Source organism: Scyliorhinus torazame, chromosome 2 (genome assembly GCF_047496885.1).
Source record: "Scyliorhinus torazame isolate Kashiwa2021f chromosome 2, sScyTor2.1, whole genome shotgun sequence".
Taxonomy (NCBI): domain Eukaryota; kingdom Metazoa; phylum Chordata; class Chondrichthyes; order Carcharhiniformes; family Scyliorhinidae; genus Scyliorhinus; species Scyliorhinus torazame.
This window is the reverse complement of record NC_092708.1, coordinates 186,965,366-186,984,749: the sequence shown is the minus strand read 5'-3', so window position 1 is coordinate 186,984,749 and position 19,384 is coordinate 186,965,366. Positions and strand designations below refer to the sequence as shown.

Here is a 19,384-nt window from a genome sequence, read left to right as displayed (position 1 = left end):
ATTTTAGATGGTGCTTGCCTAAAGATTTATGGTGTCTTCGGAAACGCCTTCTCACGGGATTTCCTCATACATTTTTCTTTTTTTTTTAAACAAACATTTTATTAAGGCATTTATGGTTTTATAACAACAAAATATACAAATACAAATAGGATTCAGTACGTAACACACCTCTCCATCTCCCACTAAGCTAGACAAAAATAGCCTAACTCCCCCTACCCCCCGCCCCCCCCTTATTGAATCTGCTAACCGTTTAGTTTTCCCCAAATAAGTCGATAAACGGCTGCCACCTCCGAACGAACCCTAACATTGATCCTCTCAGGGCGAACTTAATTTTCTAAAGCCTGAGAAACTCAGCCGTATCGCTAACCCGTAGCCCTGATTTTGGAGGCTTCGAGTCCTCAACACGAGTAAGATTTGTCTCCGGGCTGCCAAGGAGGCAAAGGCCAAAATGTCAGCCACTCTCTCCCCCTGGACTCTCGGGTCTTCCGTCACTCCAAAAATCGCCACCTCTGGACTCGGCGCCACTCTCGTTTTTAGTACCGTGGACATGACATCCGCAAATCCCTGCCAGAATCCCCTGAGTTTCGGACATGCCCAAAATATGTGGACATGATTTGAGGCTCCACCTGCACACCTCACACACCTGTCCTCCACCCCAAAAAACCTGCTCATCCAGGCCACCGTCATGTGTGTCTGGTGAACCACCTTGAATTGTATCAGGCTGAGCTTGGCACATGATAAGGTCGCGTTGACTCTGCTCAGGGCACCCTCCCACAGACCCGCCTCTAACTCCTTTCGCCAACTCCTCTTCCCATTTACGCTTTAGCTCACCTACTCACCTATCTGCGTTTCGTCCCACTCCATAAGTTCTTTATAGATTTCTGATACCTTCCCCTTCCCCTACCCCTGTTCTGGAAACTACCTTGTCCTGTATCCCCTGCAGCAGTAGAAGTGGAGAGGTCGAAATCATCTGTCTTCGCACAAAATCCCTTGCCTGCAGATACCAAAACCCATTCCCTCCTGGCAATTCAAAATCCACTTTCAGATCCTCCAAACAGGGAAAGCTGCCATCATTAAACAGGTCACCCAGCCTCTCGATTCCTGCTCTCTGTTGCCTCCGAAACTCCCCATCCATTCTCCCCGGCACAAACCGGTGATTACCACAAATTGGAGCCCACACCAATGCTCCCTCCACTCCCATATGCTTCAGCCACTGCCCCCAAACTCTCAGGGCCGCCACTACCACTGGGCTTGTAGAGTACCGGGCCGGTGAGAACGGCAGAGGAGCAGTTACCAATGCCCCCAAACTTGTGTTCTTACATGAGGCCGCCGCCACCCGCTCCCACACCGACCTCTCCCCCACTTCCTAATCATGGCGATATTTGCTGCCCAGTAGTAGTTCTTAAAGTTCGGTAGTGCGACCCCCCGGCTCTGCTCCAACAGCATTTTCTTTCCTCGCGGGGTTTTACCTGCCCACATAAACCCAGAGATCACCATATGCACCCGCTTAAAAAAGGCCTTTGGTATAAAAAATATGGAGGCACTGTAAAACAAACACAATCTCAGGAGAACCGTCATTTTTACGGTCTGTACCCTCCCCGCCAGTGATAACAGGAGCATGCCCCACTTTCGAAAATCCTCCTTCATTTGATCAACTAACCAGGCCAAATTTAACTTGTGTAACTGCTCCCATCCCCGTGCACCCGAATACCCAAGTAGCGAAAACTCCCACCACTTACGGCAACTCCCCCAGTCTCCTCTCCTACCCCCTCGCCTGGATCACAAAAACCTCGCTCTTACCCATATTCAATTTGTACCCCTAGAACCGGCCAAATTCCCCTAAGATCCGCATAATCTCCCCCATCACCCCTAATGGGTCAGAAATATGTAGGAGTAGGTCGTCGGCATTTCATGAGACCCTGTGTTCCACCCCCCCCTCTACCCCTACTCTCCCCTTCCAGTCCTTTGACGCTCTCAGCGCCATCACCAATGGCTCTGTAGCCAAGGCAAACAACAGTGGGGAGAGGGGACATTCCCACCTTGTCCCCCGGTGCAGTCTAAAGTAGTCCAAACTCACCCGGCTCATCCACACACTCTCTCTCCACCAGTGACTGGTACAGCAACTGAACCCAGTTAATAAAACCCTGCCTAAACCGTTCCAGAATCGTGCACAACTAATTCGCCTCCAACCGGTCAAACGTCTTCCTCCGCGTCCATAGCGACCACCACCTCCGCCTCTTCTCCCTCCCCCCCCCCCCCCCCCCGGAGGGCATCATGATCACATTCAGGAGCCTTCTAACATTGGCCGTTAGCTGCCGGCCTTTGACTAACCCAGTCTGGTCCTCCCCTATCGCCCCCAGAACACAATCCTCTATCCTCGAGGCCAGAATTTTGGCATCCATGTTCAGTAGGAAGATTGGTCTGTATGACCCACATTGCTCTGGGTCCATCTCCTGCTTCAGGATCATTGCGATCGAAACCTGTGACATTGTTGGAGGAAGAACACCCTGCTCCCTTGCCTCATTGAATGCCCTCACCAGCAGCAGGCCCACCTTCCCAGAAAACATCTTATAAAATTCCACTGGGTAGTCGCCCAGTCCCGGGTCTTTACTCTACTGCATGGCCTCCAATCCCTCTACCACTTCTACAATCCCGATCAGGGCTCCCAACCCCTCCACCAACCTTTCCACCACCATCGGAAACTTCAACCCTTCCAAAAACTGCCTCATCCCCTCCACCCCAGCTGGGGGCTCTCGACTCGCAGCCAACTGTAAAACTCCTTGAACACCCCGTTCCCCCTGCTGGGTCCAAGACCGTGTTTCTTCCCTCTGTCCTTCACTCTTCCTATCTCCTTGGCCGCCTCCCTTTTCCTAAGCTGCTGTGTTAGCATCCTACTGGCCTTCTCGCCATACTCTTGTATCGCCCCTCTCACCTTCCTCAACTGCCCCACCACCTTCCCTGTGGATATCAGACCAAACTCCATCTGCAGCTTATGCCGCTCCATGAACAACCACGCCTCAGGGACTTCCGATACCTTCTGTCCACCTGGAGTATCTCCCTAACCAGCCTGTCCATCTCTACCTTCTCCCTATGAGCCCATTTTGAAATTAGCTCCCCCCTAACCACTGCCTTCAGCACCTGCCACACCGTTATATTAACATTTTCCAATAGTCGAACCAGCAATGCGTGGTGGCTAGAGGCCTTCCTAGATAATTTTTTTAAATGTTGACGAGCAGTTGCTGCTGTTACATATGGGGTAGAGTATCCAGTTTTCATATACTTCGTTTTAAAAACCCTGCTATTGAGAATTTTATGTGGCTCTGCAGTATGCAACTAATATTTAAGGTTTCCTTTAGTATAAATCCTATAAACATTTGGGGCTACCGTTTAGGAAAGGTTGATGGGAGGAAAGAAGATGACACAAATCACTAACCTTGAGCCCATTGTCCATTTGATCCCATTTTATCCATATCATTCTACTAATTAATCTTGAAAGAAATAGTCCATCATTCACACGAAAAGGAAGCCGAGATCTATCTTTGTAGAGCCTGAGCAATCTTGATCTATTCAATTTTTTTGGAGTTGCCTTGAAGGTTGGATATCTGAAATGTGTTTATTCAGGAGCTCGGAGGTCTGACTGGCCTGGGAATGGTAACTTTCACTTCTATCTTTTCAGCTATACAGCCCTCTCCTTGCTGCCTTCACCACCCAAGGTCAGTCTGAGCTGACTTTGCTGCTGAAGATTCAGGAATACTGTTATGACAATATTCAGTTCATGAAGGCCTTTCAGAAAATTGTGGTGCTTTTCTACAAAGGTAAATATGTGCAATGGATAATCAATATTGAGGACATTGGGAAATATTTGGATGTATTTTGGGAATAAAACTGTTGAAAGTTGATTAACTATTTTTAAAGGTGTACAAAATTGATCATGGATAATGTTCCATATGCAAAAAAAATGTTCTCCGAATATGAGCTGTAGAGGATTGGGGATGGGGGGGGAAATGGCAAAACAAAAAAAAATTTCCATCCGGTTCCTGGTAATGGGATTTGCGTGATGTTCCTGACTTGTAGCTTTTATCTGTTTGTCAGCTTTTTTCTGTTTGTTTGCATGGTTAATCTGTGCGGTTTTGATTTTGTGGGGGTAACTTAAATAGTACCATAAGTATTTGTGTTTTGCATGTTTATGCCCAGCAAGTTTTTAATGAGTGTTGTCTTAAACACAATTGTTCACGTGTTCATCTAGCGAGAGTTTTACATCTTGTTCGATCTGTTTGTATTTGACTTGCGACTCGTGTTGGATGTTTGAATTATTTATTGGTTCTACTGTACTGGTTTGTATTGATTTGTGAGATGCTTCATGCCTTGCAACAGAAACAGTCCATTCACTGTCCTGGAATGCAGTTCTGACAAGAATGGTATTTTGATACTTGAAGTGAAAACAAAGTTCTGTTTCCTATGAAAAGGATCTCCATATGTCGATCCAATTTAATATTTGCCTACTACAAGATGTTTTTGTTTGGATCATTTCCTTAGTATGAGGTTTGGTTTATTTGGGTTGATAAGATGCTGTTGCTGACATACAGTTCTACTGGATATTGTTGGCTTGTTAATTGGCTGTCGATATTGAGTTAATTAGCAAGAGTCTTGGGACCAGAAAGCACATTTCAATGTAGCTTTTCCCTCCAGGAATAGGATGTTGAAACTCTAATTCCTACCTTACTGTTCCTGGTCTCTCTTTCTCACCATAAGCAGTAATTCCTGTAATTTCACAGACTGAAGAATGCTGATTGCATCTTGGGTATGTCCTCCTAAACTAACTAAGAAGTCTTCCAACACCAGGTTAAAGTCCAACAGGTTTGTTTCAAATCACTAGCTTTCGGAGCACTGCTCCTTCCTCAGATGAGGGAAGGAGCAGTGGTCCAAAAGCTAGTGATTTGAAACAAACCTGTTGGACTTTAACCTGGTGTTGTAAGACTTCTTACTGTGCTCACCTCAGTCCAACGCCGGCATCTCCACATCACTCCTAAACTAAGATTTTGATTTTTTTTTTTACTCTTCCATGGCCTATCCCAAACTGGAAGAATCGGCCCCTTTCTCAGTCCAAGATCCTGTTCAAAGGAAATTATTTTGATGTGATGCCTTTATCCATAATTCTTCCTCGTAACTTGAATATTAAGTTTTTAAAATGTTAACCATGGCTAAACTTACTCATCAAGTAATTATCGAATGCTAGAAATTGTGGTGGTATGCCTGTAAATGATGATGCGACCTCCAACCAGCAGCTGGCGGTACAGATTCACCATGTGGTCTCAACAGTAGTCATGTGACAAGGCACTGAGATAAGCCAGGGCAGATATTTTTTTATTATAAATTTAGAGTACCCATTATTATTTTTTCCCCCAAGGGGCAATTTAGTGCGGCCAATCCACCTAACCAGCACATCTTTGGGTGTGGGGGTGAACCCCATGCAGACACGGGGAAAATGTGCAAACTCCACACGGACAGCCAGGGCAGATCTGGTGATCCTCAAGATTGTAAGACATACATGAGGACAGTCGTGCATAGGTGTACTTCCAGGGACTCGAAAGAAACTTCATGATAACTTGCTCTGTAGCAGATCATTACCACATGTGCATTAATAAAAATCCTGGATTGGACAAGTCACCAGCAGTTTTGTAGATTCCTTGCTCGACAACGAACACCGAAAGCTTTTATTTAATAAACAAATAAATTACACGTGTCTTTAAAGGAATTGGCCTCTGAACCCTCCCTATCCAGTCAGCATGTGCTTGGATGCTTTACTGCAATTGAGGTGAAGCTGTTCCTGTCCCTGATGGAGCTTTGCCATTTGGATTTAAAGTTTCATTGAAGGAAGTCGTCAAAGTTAAGGTCTCGCTTTGGTTTCTCAATTGGGACTTCTCATAGGTCGGTGAAGAAGACTGTTCAGAAATTGGTCTACAGGAGAATGGCTGAGTTTTTTCTTTCAAGCATTCATATTGGGAACTGAGATTTCTAACAGTAAGTCTTTTTTAATACAAGAGGAAATTATTGCAAATTTCTTGCATTCCAAGAAATTGTTGGCAGTGAGCCCATCTCAAATGAGATTTTTGCCCTTTATGGTGGGTGTGATTTTGAGACAGATGATGTTCGAGGCCTTGAGAAAGCTAAGAAAAAGTAAACTTGTAAACTGGGAATTAAGTTGGACCTTTTTATAGTGGCCTGCAGTGAGATCTTTTTGGTTATGGTGTAATTACCAGTATGAATGCACAAATTATTTCACACATTGTAGACAACTGTTTCTAATTTCTATTTCTAATGAATCTTTGTTAAGCAAAGATTAGGACAGCAGGATATTTGGTTACCAGACAACCAGCTTTCATGAAACACAATGATTTCAAGCAAGAGTTTCAGTCCAGCACCAAATGAATCCTGGTTCTGGGACCAGAGTCAATAACTGTCATACAAATGCTGGGTATTAAACAATCTAATTAAATCGCAAGAATAATACAATTACAGCTGCAGCAGTGTAATTGCATATTATTCGATGAGGAGGCTCGTACACTGTTTCTAATTCCTGATCTGTCAGTTGCCATTTCATTTCTGTTCTCCCCGCTTTTGGGAGATCAGCATAGGCTATTTAGGCCAAATGCCCGTCTATGCTTTAACATAGTATTTCACCCATTTTTCCAACTAGCTGCCCTCAGTTTATTAATGTTTCTATTTTAAATCTCAAAGAAACACAATTACTGGAATGCAGCTCCGATAATGATCCCGCTGACAAATATAAGTCAAAGAATTTGGATATTCTCTTTCTACTTTGGAATTGGAGAAGATTGCATTCTATGTCTTGAGATTAGCATTGCTAACGCAATCTTTATTTATTTTTTGTTTTTTCCTTCATCCACATTACAGCTGATGTTCTGAGTGAAGAAGCCATCTTGAAATGGTACAGAGAGCCGAATATGGCAAAAGGGAGGAGCATTTTCCTGGACCAGATGAAGAAATTTGTCGAGTGGCTCAAGAATGCTGAAGAAGGTAGAATCTAATGGATAAAAACTTTAGGGTGCAGGAACGCATAGTGTTGAATTTATTAAGCCATCATTTAAACTAGCCTTCTGGCATAGTGTAGAATTCAACCATTCTGGCCCCCTACAACTTAATTGCCTGCGTTGATGTAAATAATGCAGCGTTATGTTGACATTGAAAGCCGATCTGTAAACTTAATCTCACCTAATTGCAAGCTCCGTATAAGGTAAGGTAAAGTCGCCATAGTCCCAGATGACCATATGCTCCTTTCCCCTTTGAAGGGGAGAGCTGACTCGGGGTGATTTAACTGGGGATCACCACACCTCCAGGCGAGGGGCAAGGTTAAGAAGGCGGGGCCACCATGAATAACCTCAGCCGGTACGGGAATTGAACCTGTGCTGCTGGCCTTGCGCTGCATCACAAACCAGCTGTCCAGCCAAGTGAGCTAAACTGGCCCCCCAATCTTAGATTTTGTCTTCCAAATTTTCAACTTTTTTAATTTTAGAACAATAGCAAACCCACCCAGTACACTAAGCCTCCCTCAGCAGTCAACTGTTATACAAAATCCCCCCCATCCCCCAAAAAAACAAATTTCACCTTTTCCAGATCCCCCCACCATGTAGAGGCACAGGGTGGAGAAGCTGACCTCCACGCCAACAACTCCTGCCTGCGAGCAATCAGCGAGGCGAAGGCTAAGATGTCTGTAACTCCATCCAGTCAGGCACCCCAAATGTGGCTTCCAGGGGACCGGGCTCCATGTCTGCATGCAAACCCCTTGAAATGGTGCATGAAATCACCTTCTGAAACCTTTCCAGCTTTGGGCAGGACCAGAAAATATGCTTGTGATTGGTAGGACCCTTCCCACTTCCGCGCCCAGACATCCTCCACCCCCTCAAACAGCCGGCTCATCCTTGACTTTGTCAGGTGCGCTCTGTACACCACCTTCAGTTTTATCAGCCCCAGCTTTGCACACGAAGTAGAGGCATTCACCTGTTGCAGCACCTCACACCACAATCCCTCCTCCAATGCTGCCCCAACTCCTCTCCAACCACCCCGCTGACAGTGCCCCCTCCAACAATGAAGAGGCGGGTGCTATCCGGAAGGTTGGGAAGACCTTCCTCGCAACGTCCCGCACCTGCATGTACTGGAAACTCTTCCTCCCCCTGCCAAACCAAACTTCTCGCTCATCTCCAAACCATCCTCCCAGAAACTAATCCTTCATCTCACTGACTCCCCCCTCTCCTCGCATCCATCTTCCCCGGCTCAAATCTGTGTCTTCCCCTGATCGGCATCTTCTCTGCTCTTCCCGCCCGACCCTCCTCCCAATCTAAAATGCTGCCGAAACTGCCTCCAAATCTTCAGTGTGGCCACCACCACCAGACTCACTGAATACTTACCCCACTTCGACAAATCAGCCTTCGCCCTCTCCAGCAGGCTAGAAAAATCCAACTTCCAATGACCTACCCAATCCCGGGTCATCTCCAGATCCAGATACCTAGTGAGACGCTGCCGCATACGCGCCCCGGAGAGGGAACCACAAAATAGTCACTTTGCCCCAAATTCAATTTATACCGTCCGAACCTCCCAAATCCTTGAAACAAACCCATTATGTCCCCCATCATCTGCGTACAATGACACCCTATGTTCCACACCTCCCTCACTATCCACTTCCACAACTCCGAGTTCCTCAGCACAATGGCCCAGGGGCTCTATCGCCAACGCAAACGAAAGGGGGTTATGGGACACCACTGCCTCGTTCCCCAGTGCAATGAAAAATGACCTGAATTAATATGATTTCTGCACACGCTCACCATAGCCTTCTTGTATAGCACCTGCACCCATGCCACAAACTTCGGCCCGATCCCATATTTCCCCCATGTCGCAATCCGATAACTCCACTCCACCCGATCAAATGCCTCCTCTGCATCTAATGCCATCTCATGATGCATCTCATGATAATCTCATGATTTTCATTTTATCTCCAACTCCCTTTGCTCTGCCGGAAAAATCACCACATTCAGCAGCTGCCCCACATTCGATGACAACTGTCTGCCCTTAACAAACCCCTGTCTGATCCTCCCCAGTTACTCTTGGAAGCCACACCTCCAACCTTCATGCCAACACGGTTGCCTATATCTTGGTGTCCACATTCAGCAGAGATATGGGCCTTTGCGACCCACACTCCATCGACTCCTTGTGCAGCAACAAGATATGGGTCTGTCCCATCGTTTTTGGCAAGATCCCCCTGACCTTGCATACACTCGACATTTCCACCAGCAAGGCATCAGTTTGTCCTTAAATTTCTTGTAAAATTCAACCGGGAATCCATTGGGCCCCACCGCCTTCCCCACCTGCATCTTCCCGATTGCCGCCTTCACCTCCTCTACTCCCAGTGGCTCCTCCAGCCCCGCCTTCTCCACTTCAACCAACCTCGGGCACTCTAACCCCTCACAAAAACTCCCTCATCTCCCGCTCATCCTCCGGTGGCTACACCTTGTACAAATCCCTATAGAGCTCCTCAAACACCTTGTTAATCTGTTCCAGAGCCACCACCAACTCCCCCCATCCTAACCCGAACTATCTCCCTCCCCGTGGCCAGTGTACGAAGCTGATCTGCCAACATAAGACCCGCCTTCTCCCCGTACTCAGACAGCCCTCCTCAGCTGACGCACAGCTTTCCCCATTGGCAACCGGTCAAACCCCGCCTGCAACCCTTCCTCTTTGCCAGGATTCCTGAATCCGAGTCCCCCGCTTATCTTTAGGACTGATTTAGCACAGGGCTAAAATAGTTGGGGCTGGTTTAGCAGAGGGCTAAAATAGCTGGCTTTTAAAACCAACCAAGGCAGGCCAGCAGCATGGTTCAATTCCCGTACCAGCCTTCCCAAACAGGCGCTGGAATGTGGCGACTTGGGGCGTTTCACAGTAACTTCATTTGAAGCCTACATGTGACGAGCGATTTTCATTTCATTTTTCAAACCTCGCATCCACCTCCCAAATCTGTTCTAACACCGGATAAAAGCAAATTACTGCGGATGCTCGAATCTGAAACCAAAGAGAAAATGCTGGAAAATCTCAGCAGGTCTGGCAGCATCTGTAGGGAGAGAAAAGAGCTAACATTTCGAGTCCAGGTGACCCTTTGTCAAAGCTGACAAACGCCGTCTTCTAACACCGTTGCTGTTCCTCCATGTCCTTCCTGTCCACCTTAGCCTTAAACAAGATCACCTGCCTTTAGGGCCTCCCAAACCACTGACGGCATGACTTCCCCCATACATTTGTACCCCACATACTCCTATCATCACAGAAACTCAGTCAGCCCCACATCTATCCTCCACCCCGGCTTCTGGGTCATCCCCTTCTCCAGTGCCACATTCATCCAGTGCAGAGAGTGATCTGAGATCACAATTACCGATTGCTCTGCCTCTTCAATCCAGCCAAGAGTGCCTTCCCCACCACAAAAAAGTCAATCCTTGAGAGCACCTAAGAATAATGTTTTCTTCACGATGCCCGCATCATCCAAATTGGGGCATGTACGCTTACCAACGCCACCAACGTCTCCTCAAGCACACCCGTTCCGATCACAAACTTGCCCTCCTGATCTGCCACCACCGTCTCTATGTGGAACCTCACCTGCTTGCCTGCCAAATAGCCCTCCCCCCAATTCCCAAGCCCTACTATCAAACCCCAAATGAACCACCTGGCTCACCCAACCCTTCCTAAGCCTCATCTGTTGCAACATCACCACATCGGCTTTTAAACTCTTCATTGCGCAAATCCTCTCGGCTCTCTTCACTGGTCCTCCAAACCCCCTCATGCACCACGTCACCATTCTGACTTGGGGGCTGTCTCTCCTCTTGCCGCCACCGCCCCCCCCCCCCCCCCCCCCCCCCCCCAAACACAATATCCGTCATCACTATTACCCCGGGCATGTCCATCTGACCAGACCCCATCCCCATCCTTTTATCATCATTGACCCCCACGTCCGCTTCCAAGAATATACCTCTCGTCCACTTCCTCTTACAAATACCTCACCCAGTGTCGATCCCCTCCCCCACCATTCACACCTCCCAGGTCCATCGAAACCTGCTCGACCAGACTCCCAATGACTGAGGCCCCTCCCCCACCATACGCCCGTTCACCAGCCAATCTTTATTTGCCAGCGCAGCGACCCCTGCCAGACCCTCCCCCCCCCCCCCCCCCCCCCCCCCCCCCCCCCCAAACCCTCCGTAAGCCGGCCTCGGGGCCCAGAAATCTTCCAAACCCTCACCCCACATTCTCACCAAAAGCCAACTCCACTCCCCCCTCCCACGCTAGCCATAACACCAAAGTGGAGAGACCATATCCTCAAAACAAAACAAAAAACAAATCGCTAAGAAACAAGAGCACAGTTTTAAATAAAAACATTGAAAAAGATCCAGGTAAAAAGCTCTAAGAAAAATATTCCCAGTCCGCACCATCAAAGTCCAGATCCCAAAAGTCCAGATCCCAACTCTCATCCCAATCCTACAAACGAGTCTGCCACCTCAAAATAAATTCTTATTGTGAATCACACTCCACTTCTCAGGGTAGACCACTCCAAACCTCACCCTGCTGCTGTACAATACCACTTTCACCCGTCTGAAGGCTGCCCGCTTTCTCGCCAACTCCGCCGTAAGATCTTGGTATACATGTGTACCAATGCCTTCCCACTTCACCTCCTGCTTCTACTTTGCCCAGCTCAAAATCTCCTTCACGTGGTAGCTGCCGTGGCAGACCATGACCACCCTTGGTGGCTCATTGGTCAATCTGGCCAAGTCTAGAACAAATGTGCCTTGTTCAGCTCAGAGGGAGGGCTCTTCCCTTTTCCACCATCAACTTGGCAAACGTGTTTGAAAAAACCTGTTCAGCTTCAGGCCCTCCATCCCCTCGGGCAGACCCACAATTCTCAAATTTTGTCGTCTCGACCTATTCGCCAGGTCCTCCATCTTGGCTCTTGGTCCTTTATTGACCTCAGCCACCCTCCGAAGCTCCTTACCCATCGAGGTGAACTCGTCGCTATGTTGCGACAATGCCTCCTCCACTTGCTTCACCTCTCCTTGCTCCCACACCTCGACCGACGTCTTTGTTAATGCAACCTTTATCGGGGCAAGCACTTCCTCCACCCACTCTTTAAGCGAAGCCTCTGTAGCACCTCTAAATGTTTGGCAAACAACCTTTCAAACTCCCCCGATGCCACCAGAGTCTCAACCGTGATGGGAGCAGTCCCACTTGATGAACCAGCCCTCGTCATCTTTCTTCCTGTTGAATTCACAGCAATACTCGCTGGGGGACGTTTGCTTGTCCCCTTCTGTCCCTGACCTTCTGGAACTTCGACATTCTACCGACTCCTTAGGCCTTCCCACCCCGCTCATTCCAAAAATACCCCTGAGACCAGGCATAAAGACTCAAAAAACAAAGACTCGAGCAGGAACCACCTAACATGCGACTTCAATCTACATGTTGCCACCGGAAGTCTCCCCGAATCTTAGTATAGTATACTTTGTATAGCATCCTTTGCATAATATTATGATACAAGAATATTGCTTGGCTACAAAGATGATCTACAGTGGTGTTTTATGCGACCCAGCACAGACTTGCCTGACTGTCAGCTATTGTCTAATTCAATGTCAGAACAAGTTCGAGGGGATGAATCGTCTGTGTAAGTTAATATATACTGTAAATGGTGCTCATTACTTTAGGCCATGTACTTGCAAGATTGTAACCAATACTGATGGGAGGGTTGATTATTTTAGGATTTTTAAAAAGAGTAAATGTCTTAAGAGGGAGTGACCTCTTACCCTCTAGTAAGATTTCTTGTTTTATACTTGCTCAGTTGCGACACCGTTGAGCAATGAAGTTGTGTTTAAGCTCCACTACATGACTGGAGTGCTGATCGGAGGTGTTGTGTTTCAGATGAGATGCTAATTTTTAAGGCCTAACCTGCCTGTTGAATGGGTGCACTGGACCCTGTGACACCATTATAAGAAGGAGGAACAGGAAATTGACCTGGTCAATTAACCTTCAACCAAAGCTCATTAATCAATCACTTTTCTTGATATATTGCTGATGCAGAATGACTGCAAAGCAATCATCATCATTTAAAGAATAATTGCTCTGTCCACCTGACTACTTCATTTTTGGAAAACAGTTCAAAATAATTTGTGAGCTTGTCAAATTTAAGATGTCAGTAGACTGCGTTCAAAGGATTAACAAATTTCACACTGACCAATCCAGGTATCGCACTATTTTTTAATAGGAACCTATCTAGGCAGTGGATTCAACCGAATTAACACAAGAAGAGTTGAAAAGAAACTACTTGTCACAATCAATATATGCAGCAAACCAGCTTTATAGCTGGAATATAAGTATGCATGTTTTGAGGCTATGCTACGGTGTTGTGTGATGATATGCATAAAGCAATTCTATAATATTCTACACGACCTCCGACAAGCAGGTGGCAGTGTAAATCTACCATGCAGCTGTCTCGAGGCAGTTGGGAGTAAGTCTTGTTGGTGGATGGACGTGTTTTGCAGTAGCTCTAGAATAGTTAGTTGGTGTTTGTAGTTTGTCATATATTTATTCAGTTGTCTTTACCACGCAGTTGTTTCATTGTTTTTTTTAAATTTAGAGTACCCAATTATTTTTTTCTCCAATTAAGGGACAATTTAGCGAGGCCAATCCATCTAACCTGCACATCTTTCGGTTGTGGAGGTGAAACCCACGCAGACATGGGGAGAATGTGCAAACTCCATGCGGGCAGTGACCCAGGGCCAGAATTCGTACCCTGGTCCTCAGCATCACAGTCCCAGTGCTAACCACTGCGCCACATGCTGCCCCACACAGTTGTTTGGTAATAAATTATTTAAACTAGATGTTCTGTAGTGCATCATTCCTATCGGCTGTTCTGCAGAACATGACATTATGCTGCATCAATCAGATTGGTTTTCTGCATCATAGCAAGTACAGAGTAACTAGAATGTTAATGCAAGATCTTGTTATAGAGATTGTCAACTTATGCAAATAAGAGGGGGTGGAATATTTTGGAAGGAACTTCAAATATGTCTAGTACGACCATGGTGATGAATATAGGATAGATAACCGATAACCTGCTTGGTCATCAGAGGTATAGTTTGGAAATGGGAGATTTTAAAGCAGTTGAATGCTCCGCTGTAAGAGATGGGGTTATAGTGCATTTGGCTGTGGAGATTTCCATATCACTGAGTACTCTGCAGTTGAAATGGGAAGTAATTGAGATGGTCATTTGGTACCTGGACCTCAGACCTACACGCTGACATTGTAAAGGTTTTACCAGATGAGAGGATGCAGGTTTTGGCTTCTTTAATTAAGTTGCCTGCTGAGGCACCAGTGATTGATTAATCAGCTTTGGCTGTGTTGGTTGAAGATCAATTGACCCAGGTCAATTTCCTGTTTTTCCCTCTTATAATGGTGCCACAGAATGATTCCAATGCACCCACTCAACAGTCAGATTGGGCCTACAAATTTAGCATCTCATCTGAAACATACCACCAACAAATCAGCGCTCCACTCGAGCATCAAATTCTGAAATGGAGCTTAAACGCAACCTCATTGCTCAGTACTTTGTCTAAACTGGTGCTCAAATCTCTTGTTTATCTTCCAAGAATAAAAACATTGATTTACAAAAATACATTTTACTTTTAAATGCTGCAATGCTTTCCTCAAAATAAAACGGCTACCCAACTTGATAACTTCTTCTCTCCACAGAATCGGAGTCTGAAAGTGAAGAGGACTGAAATTGGAAGAATGTCAATTGAAATCATGTTCTGTATTTTTAATAAACCACAGGGGTTGTAGAATTGAATTTCAGAGTTCAGAAATTGTCTTGATTTGGCATTCTACCTCCTGTATTTTCTACTGTAATATCTAGATGTAAATTAAGGGCTTTACAGTGATCGCACTGGTTTGTTTTAATTCAGTTTTCTATATAATAAAGTTATTGCAGACGTCTTCTGACTTCAAATTATCGGCTATAAAAGTCAGTTGCGGTTACTTTTGAACGGTTGTTTTTTTTTTGCTGTTCATATTGATGAAGAAGCTTTATATTTTTCTGGGGAAGTTCTCATTTTCAGATTTAATGGTGAATCAATGCTTTCTTGATCAGATTTGGTTGTATTAGAGCGCACAAGTTGTACTCTAATCTTCAGTTAAGCCTTGAACTCAGCACTGTAGAACCAAGTGGCAGCATCTTGTAGGCCTGTGGGAGTTGAGAGATTTAAATTAAGGATGTGTTATGCCACTAGGTTATTCAATACATGAAGTACAACTTGTTCAGTCTGTTTTAAAGTTACCAAGAATTTACAGGAGGATGAAGTCCAGAAAATAAGACCATTTTATTACAATCTCCCTTTTTTTGACTACACAGTTGTATTCTGTCCAAATTGAAATTGAGTGCTTGTTCAGTCCCAACTAAAGCAGTAGTGTTGTGACTTAATAGTTTATTGCATTGTGAATGGAGAATTTCAAGTGCATCTTATTTTGTGTAGTCATACAATCCCTTTGCCAGTATACAGAGTGATTTTAAATCAAGTTGGTTCCTTTGTTGTTCAGTGTACTCTTGACAAATCTGTTAACCCAAGCACAGTCCGTCAGTCTACAAATGTGCGCAATGACTACAGGTTATTAGATAAATGGTTTTGAATCTTTTGCTTTCATGAGATACTCATGTGAATAAACTTAGTTTTTAACCCATTTTTGTAATGCACAGAAGCCACCTTAAGTGCATTTCTTTTGGTGGTCATTACGTACAAATTAAATGAAGCCAGTAGGAGGGGATACAAGATGTTTTCTCAAATCATGGTTGGAAAACCCTTCCACACTGTTAATATAAGTGTTAAATGATGGGGAATCCTTCCCATTGCAGTAAAAGAATTGTTAACTTTGGTTATATATGTACCAAAAATTAAACTACTTTTTATCAACCAATCTGCCTAGAACACTGGCTTTTTGCAGTTGTGCATTTCGGTTTGTAAATGTGGTACACAAAGTTTCTGGCATGTTCTTTGGCTCCTTAACTTCATAATGGACATTAACTGAGCAGTTTTTTCCTATTGCTCGGTGAAGCAGTGTCGCAAATGTATTTTTAGGCTGTTTTACCCAAATGCTCTTCTGTATATAAATTAATAGATTTGAAGCTGCATGTGCCTATTGAAATGGCGTTGTTTCCATAATTGTTCCCATTAAACATTTTCTGCTGAGTGCAGCGTGAGGTATGAGCTCATATTAAAAGCAAAAATAGCTTCAAGGTACTGTTCAATTTGTTGCCATGTGCGAAAACAAAATTATCTGCCCTATTGGCATTTTTCCTGAACCCGGTGTCTGTTTTTGTACATCAAGACACCCAAATCTTAGTGGAAATGAAGTACTGAGAAAGTTGCTGTGTTTTTTTAAAATATGGAATGTGCACTCCATTTACCAACATGTGTTCTGTTGGCTCCCTTGATTTCAAGTTCTAAAATTTGGATCCTTGGGTGAGAGGTTTTAGTCAAAAAGTGTCCCCTGCCCCAATCTTTGATTTGTTCTTTGATCTTGTACGTGAGCACCTGCCCTATAGTAAACAACTGTGCATTGGTACTTGACTAACTAGACAGTACCTGCTAGCAAAGTTTGAAATTGTCCAGTGTATACTGAAACTTGTATGATCCCCTTTTGAGCAGACCCATAAGACTATGCTATCTCATGTTACTCTATTATTCAAGTTCCCAATAATGGCCAGGTGTTTTGGACAACTAATCATCTGCAAAAAGTGGTGCTGTGCAAGAGCTTGTCATAAAAAAATATTTTGGCCTATCGCAAGAGAAATGGGATCAGTGTTTCTAATCTTGTGCTTACATTTTTGATCTGATCATTATCTTCCAATGAAGTGCTTTTACCAATTAAGTTTTTTTTTCTGAAATTGAGACTTTTTGTAAAAAAAAAAAAGGATAAACCTAGTACTTATAGATCAGCCAGTGTAACATCAGGGGTGAGAAAGCTTTTTGCAAATACTCCAGGAGAAAATTAACAGCCACTTGGACAAGCATACACTGAAAGGAGCCAGCATGGATGTAATGGAAAATTGTTGGTTGTGGTTTCTGAACTGGAAAGATGGATGAAAGTAGTGTGGTTGGTATATATTTTTTATTTGTTCATGGGATGTGGGCATTGCTGCCTGGGTCAGCATTTATTGCCCATCCCTGAGGGCATTTGAGAGTCAACCATATTGCTGTGGATTTGGAGTCACATGTAGGCCAGATCAGGTAAGGATGACAGATTTCCATCCCTAAAAGGAGATTCATGAACCAGAGTTTTTTTTATGACAAATCTACAATGGTTTCATAATTCCAGATTTATATTGAATTCAAATTTTGCCATTTGTCATGGTGGAATTTGGATCTGGTCGCTAGATGTGTACAGTTAAGCCACATTAGGCTTGTAGCAAGATTGGGAATGATTGCTACAAGGATGTAAAGTTGACCAACTGGAAACAGTTATTGTGTTGGTGGTTACTGGGGATAAGGTGGTGTTGACCTTGGGTAGGGTGCACTTTCCAAGAGCCGATGCAGACTCGATGGGCCGAATGGCCTCCTGCACTGTAAATTCTATGAGTTATGGTGAACAGCTGTCTGTGAGATACATTTTAGGTGGGAGGGGTTATGGCGCAGTGTGCAAATTTTGAAAATAAACAGTGAGACAGTTCCACCAAATGAAAACCAATTGCAAATTAACTTCAATGGAGGTGTGTGATGCTTTTTGGTTAAAAAAAGTGTCAAGGACTGATAAAACAAGGTTCGTACACAAACCCCACAAATGTCGGCTTCTAGATTTTGTCACGGTTGAGTTTCTCCAATGTGATAGATTAAGGTTCATTTTCAAATGTGAATTTCTCTCCCCTCCACCACCCCATCTTATTGAATCTGTGTATTGGGGATTAATATAGCATTCTCATCTTTCAAGGGCCTGTTGCCAAATGACTATTGCATGATGGGCGTTTCTGTAATTTTGAAGCAGCCCTTGTGTCTATCCCTATGAGGTTCCTTGTCCCTTTGTCTTAACGGCCACAGTAAGCACTTTAAACAGATAGCTCTAGTTCTGTAATTCAATGGAAGACTTTAATGAGAAATGTTTCAAAATGTGGTCTGCTGTAAAAGTCAAGAATTGTCTGGTTCAACTGCAGCTTGTGCACGTGTCAGAGATACAGGAAGGTGGTTATCTTGACACGTGGCCTAAGGCTGGGCTTCTCCCTTTGCTCCACCCCTCCATATAAAAATTATACAACCACTGTTCATCATTAACCTAGGCCAGAACACACTTGTGATAGAGCAAGTGTGGCAAATTTTGATGTGCACAAACATCCACATGACTGTTTTCTCCCAGCATCTCATCAGAAGACCATTTTGGCCAGGCATCAATTACTTTCCCCCAAAGGGAAAATCAGTCCCTTTTAGATGCCAATTTTTTTTTTCACTCCAGGACATTCAAATCAGTCTTACAGGAGGAAGGATGATCATGGTTGCAGGAACTGTCCTGCTGACAGCAAGGATACAGTTGCCTACAGCAGTGTTTTCAATTTTTTTTTCTCCCGGGAACCCATTTTTACTTGGTTGCTGCTGACTAAATGGAACGATCGCACCCAAAGCACATGGTGATGTTTGGGGGCCGTGACCTGCTCGCTGCCTCCCTCAGGCAGGAAGATTGCATGGAACCTTTTTTTAAATCTTCTGCATCTCCGATTGCACAAATTCAGTCTTCAGGTGCAGCAGCTGGCTTTTATAATTCAATTTTTGTAAATTGTAACAAAGACTTCAGATTCTTCCTGTTTTTTCTCCAGCACCAATGTTGCAGATCAGACTACTGATATCAATATTGCCACCCCCTTGGCAAACAGACTAGGCCAGAAAGGCTCAATGGTCATACCAGCTGTTTTAATCAGGGCATGACCTTGTTATGCAGGATGCGCACGCTGTAGATACAGGTGATTCTAAGGTGAAGGCCAGGGTGCTAGTCGCCGAGGGGAAACGCTGCTGTCGCTTCATTCAGAAGAACTGAGCACTTGCGAACCAGGCAGAGTGAGCAGCAGCCGGCTTTTAACCATATCGGCTGCGAGTGGCCTTTTTACCATATTTTTAAAAATGTGACTGCACGACAGACGCCTCCCACCATGCCCACGACCCACCCGCAGGTTCCACCCCCAACTTTGAAGATCGCTGGCCTACGGTCAAGGGAGGAAAGCACAGGCCAGTCCTTAATTATCAGTAGTACATGAGACCATCTAGAATTAGCAATTGAAGTCCCAAATTTTCATTATCATTCTGTTAGCACTACA

General features: G+C 44.8%; 1 protein-coding gene across 2 annotated transcripts in view; it reads left to right on the top strand.

Moving 5' to 3' along the window:
- The window catches only part of LOC140394224 (eIF5-mimic protein 2), a 150,772-nt gene extending 134,767 nt beyond the window's left edge, over positions 1 to 16,005 (top strand). For both annotated transcript variants that reach the window (XM_072481238.1, XM_072481245.1), the window contains exons 10-12: positions 3,677 to 3,815; positions 6,916 to 7,038; positions 14,788 to 16,005. In XM_072481238.1, coding sequence (XP_072337339.1) covers positions 3,677 to 3,815; positions 6,916 to 7,038; positions 14,788 to 14,816 — 291 coding nt within the window. In that variant the 3' untranslated portion in view covers positions 14,817 to 16,005. The remainder of the gene's footprint in view (positions 1 to 3,676; positions 3,816 to 6,915; positions 7,039 to 14,787) is intronic.
- Positions 16,006 to 19,384: the final 3,379 nt, after the last annotated feature.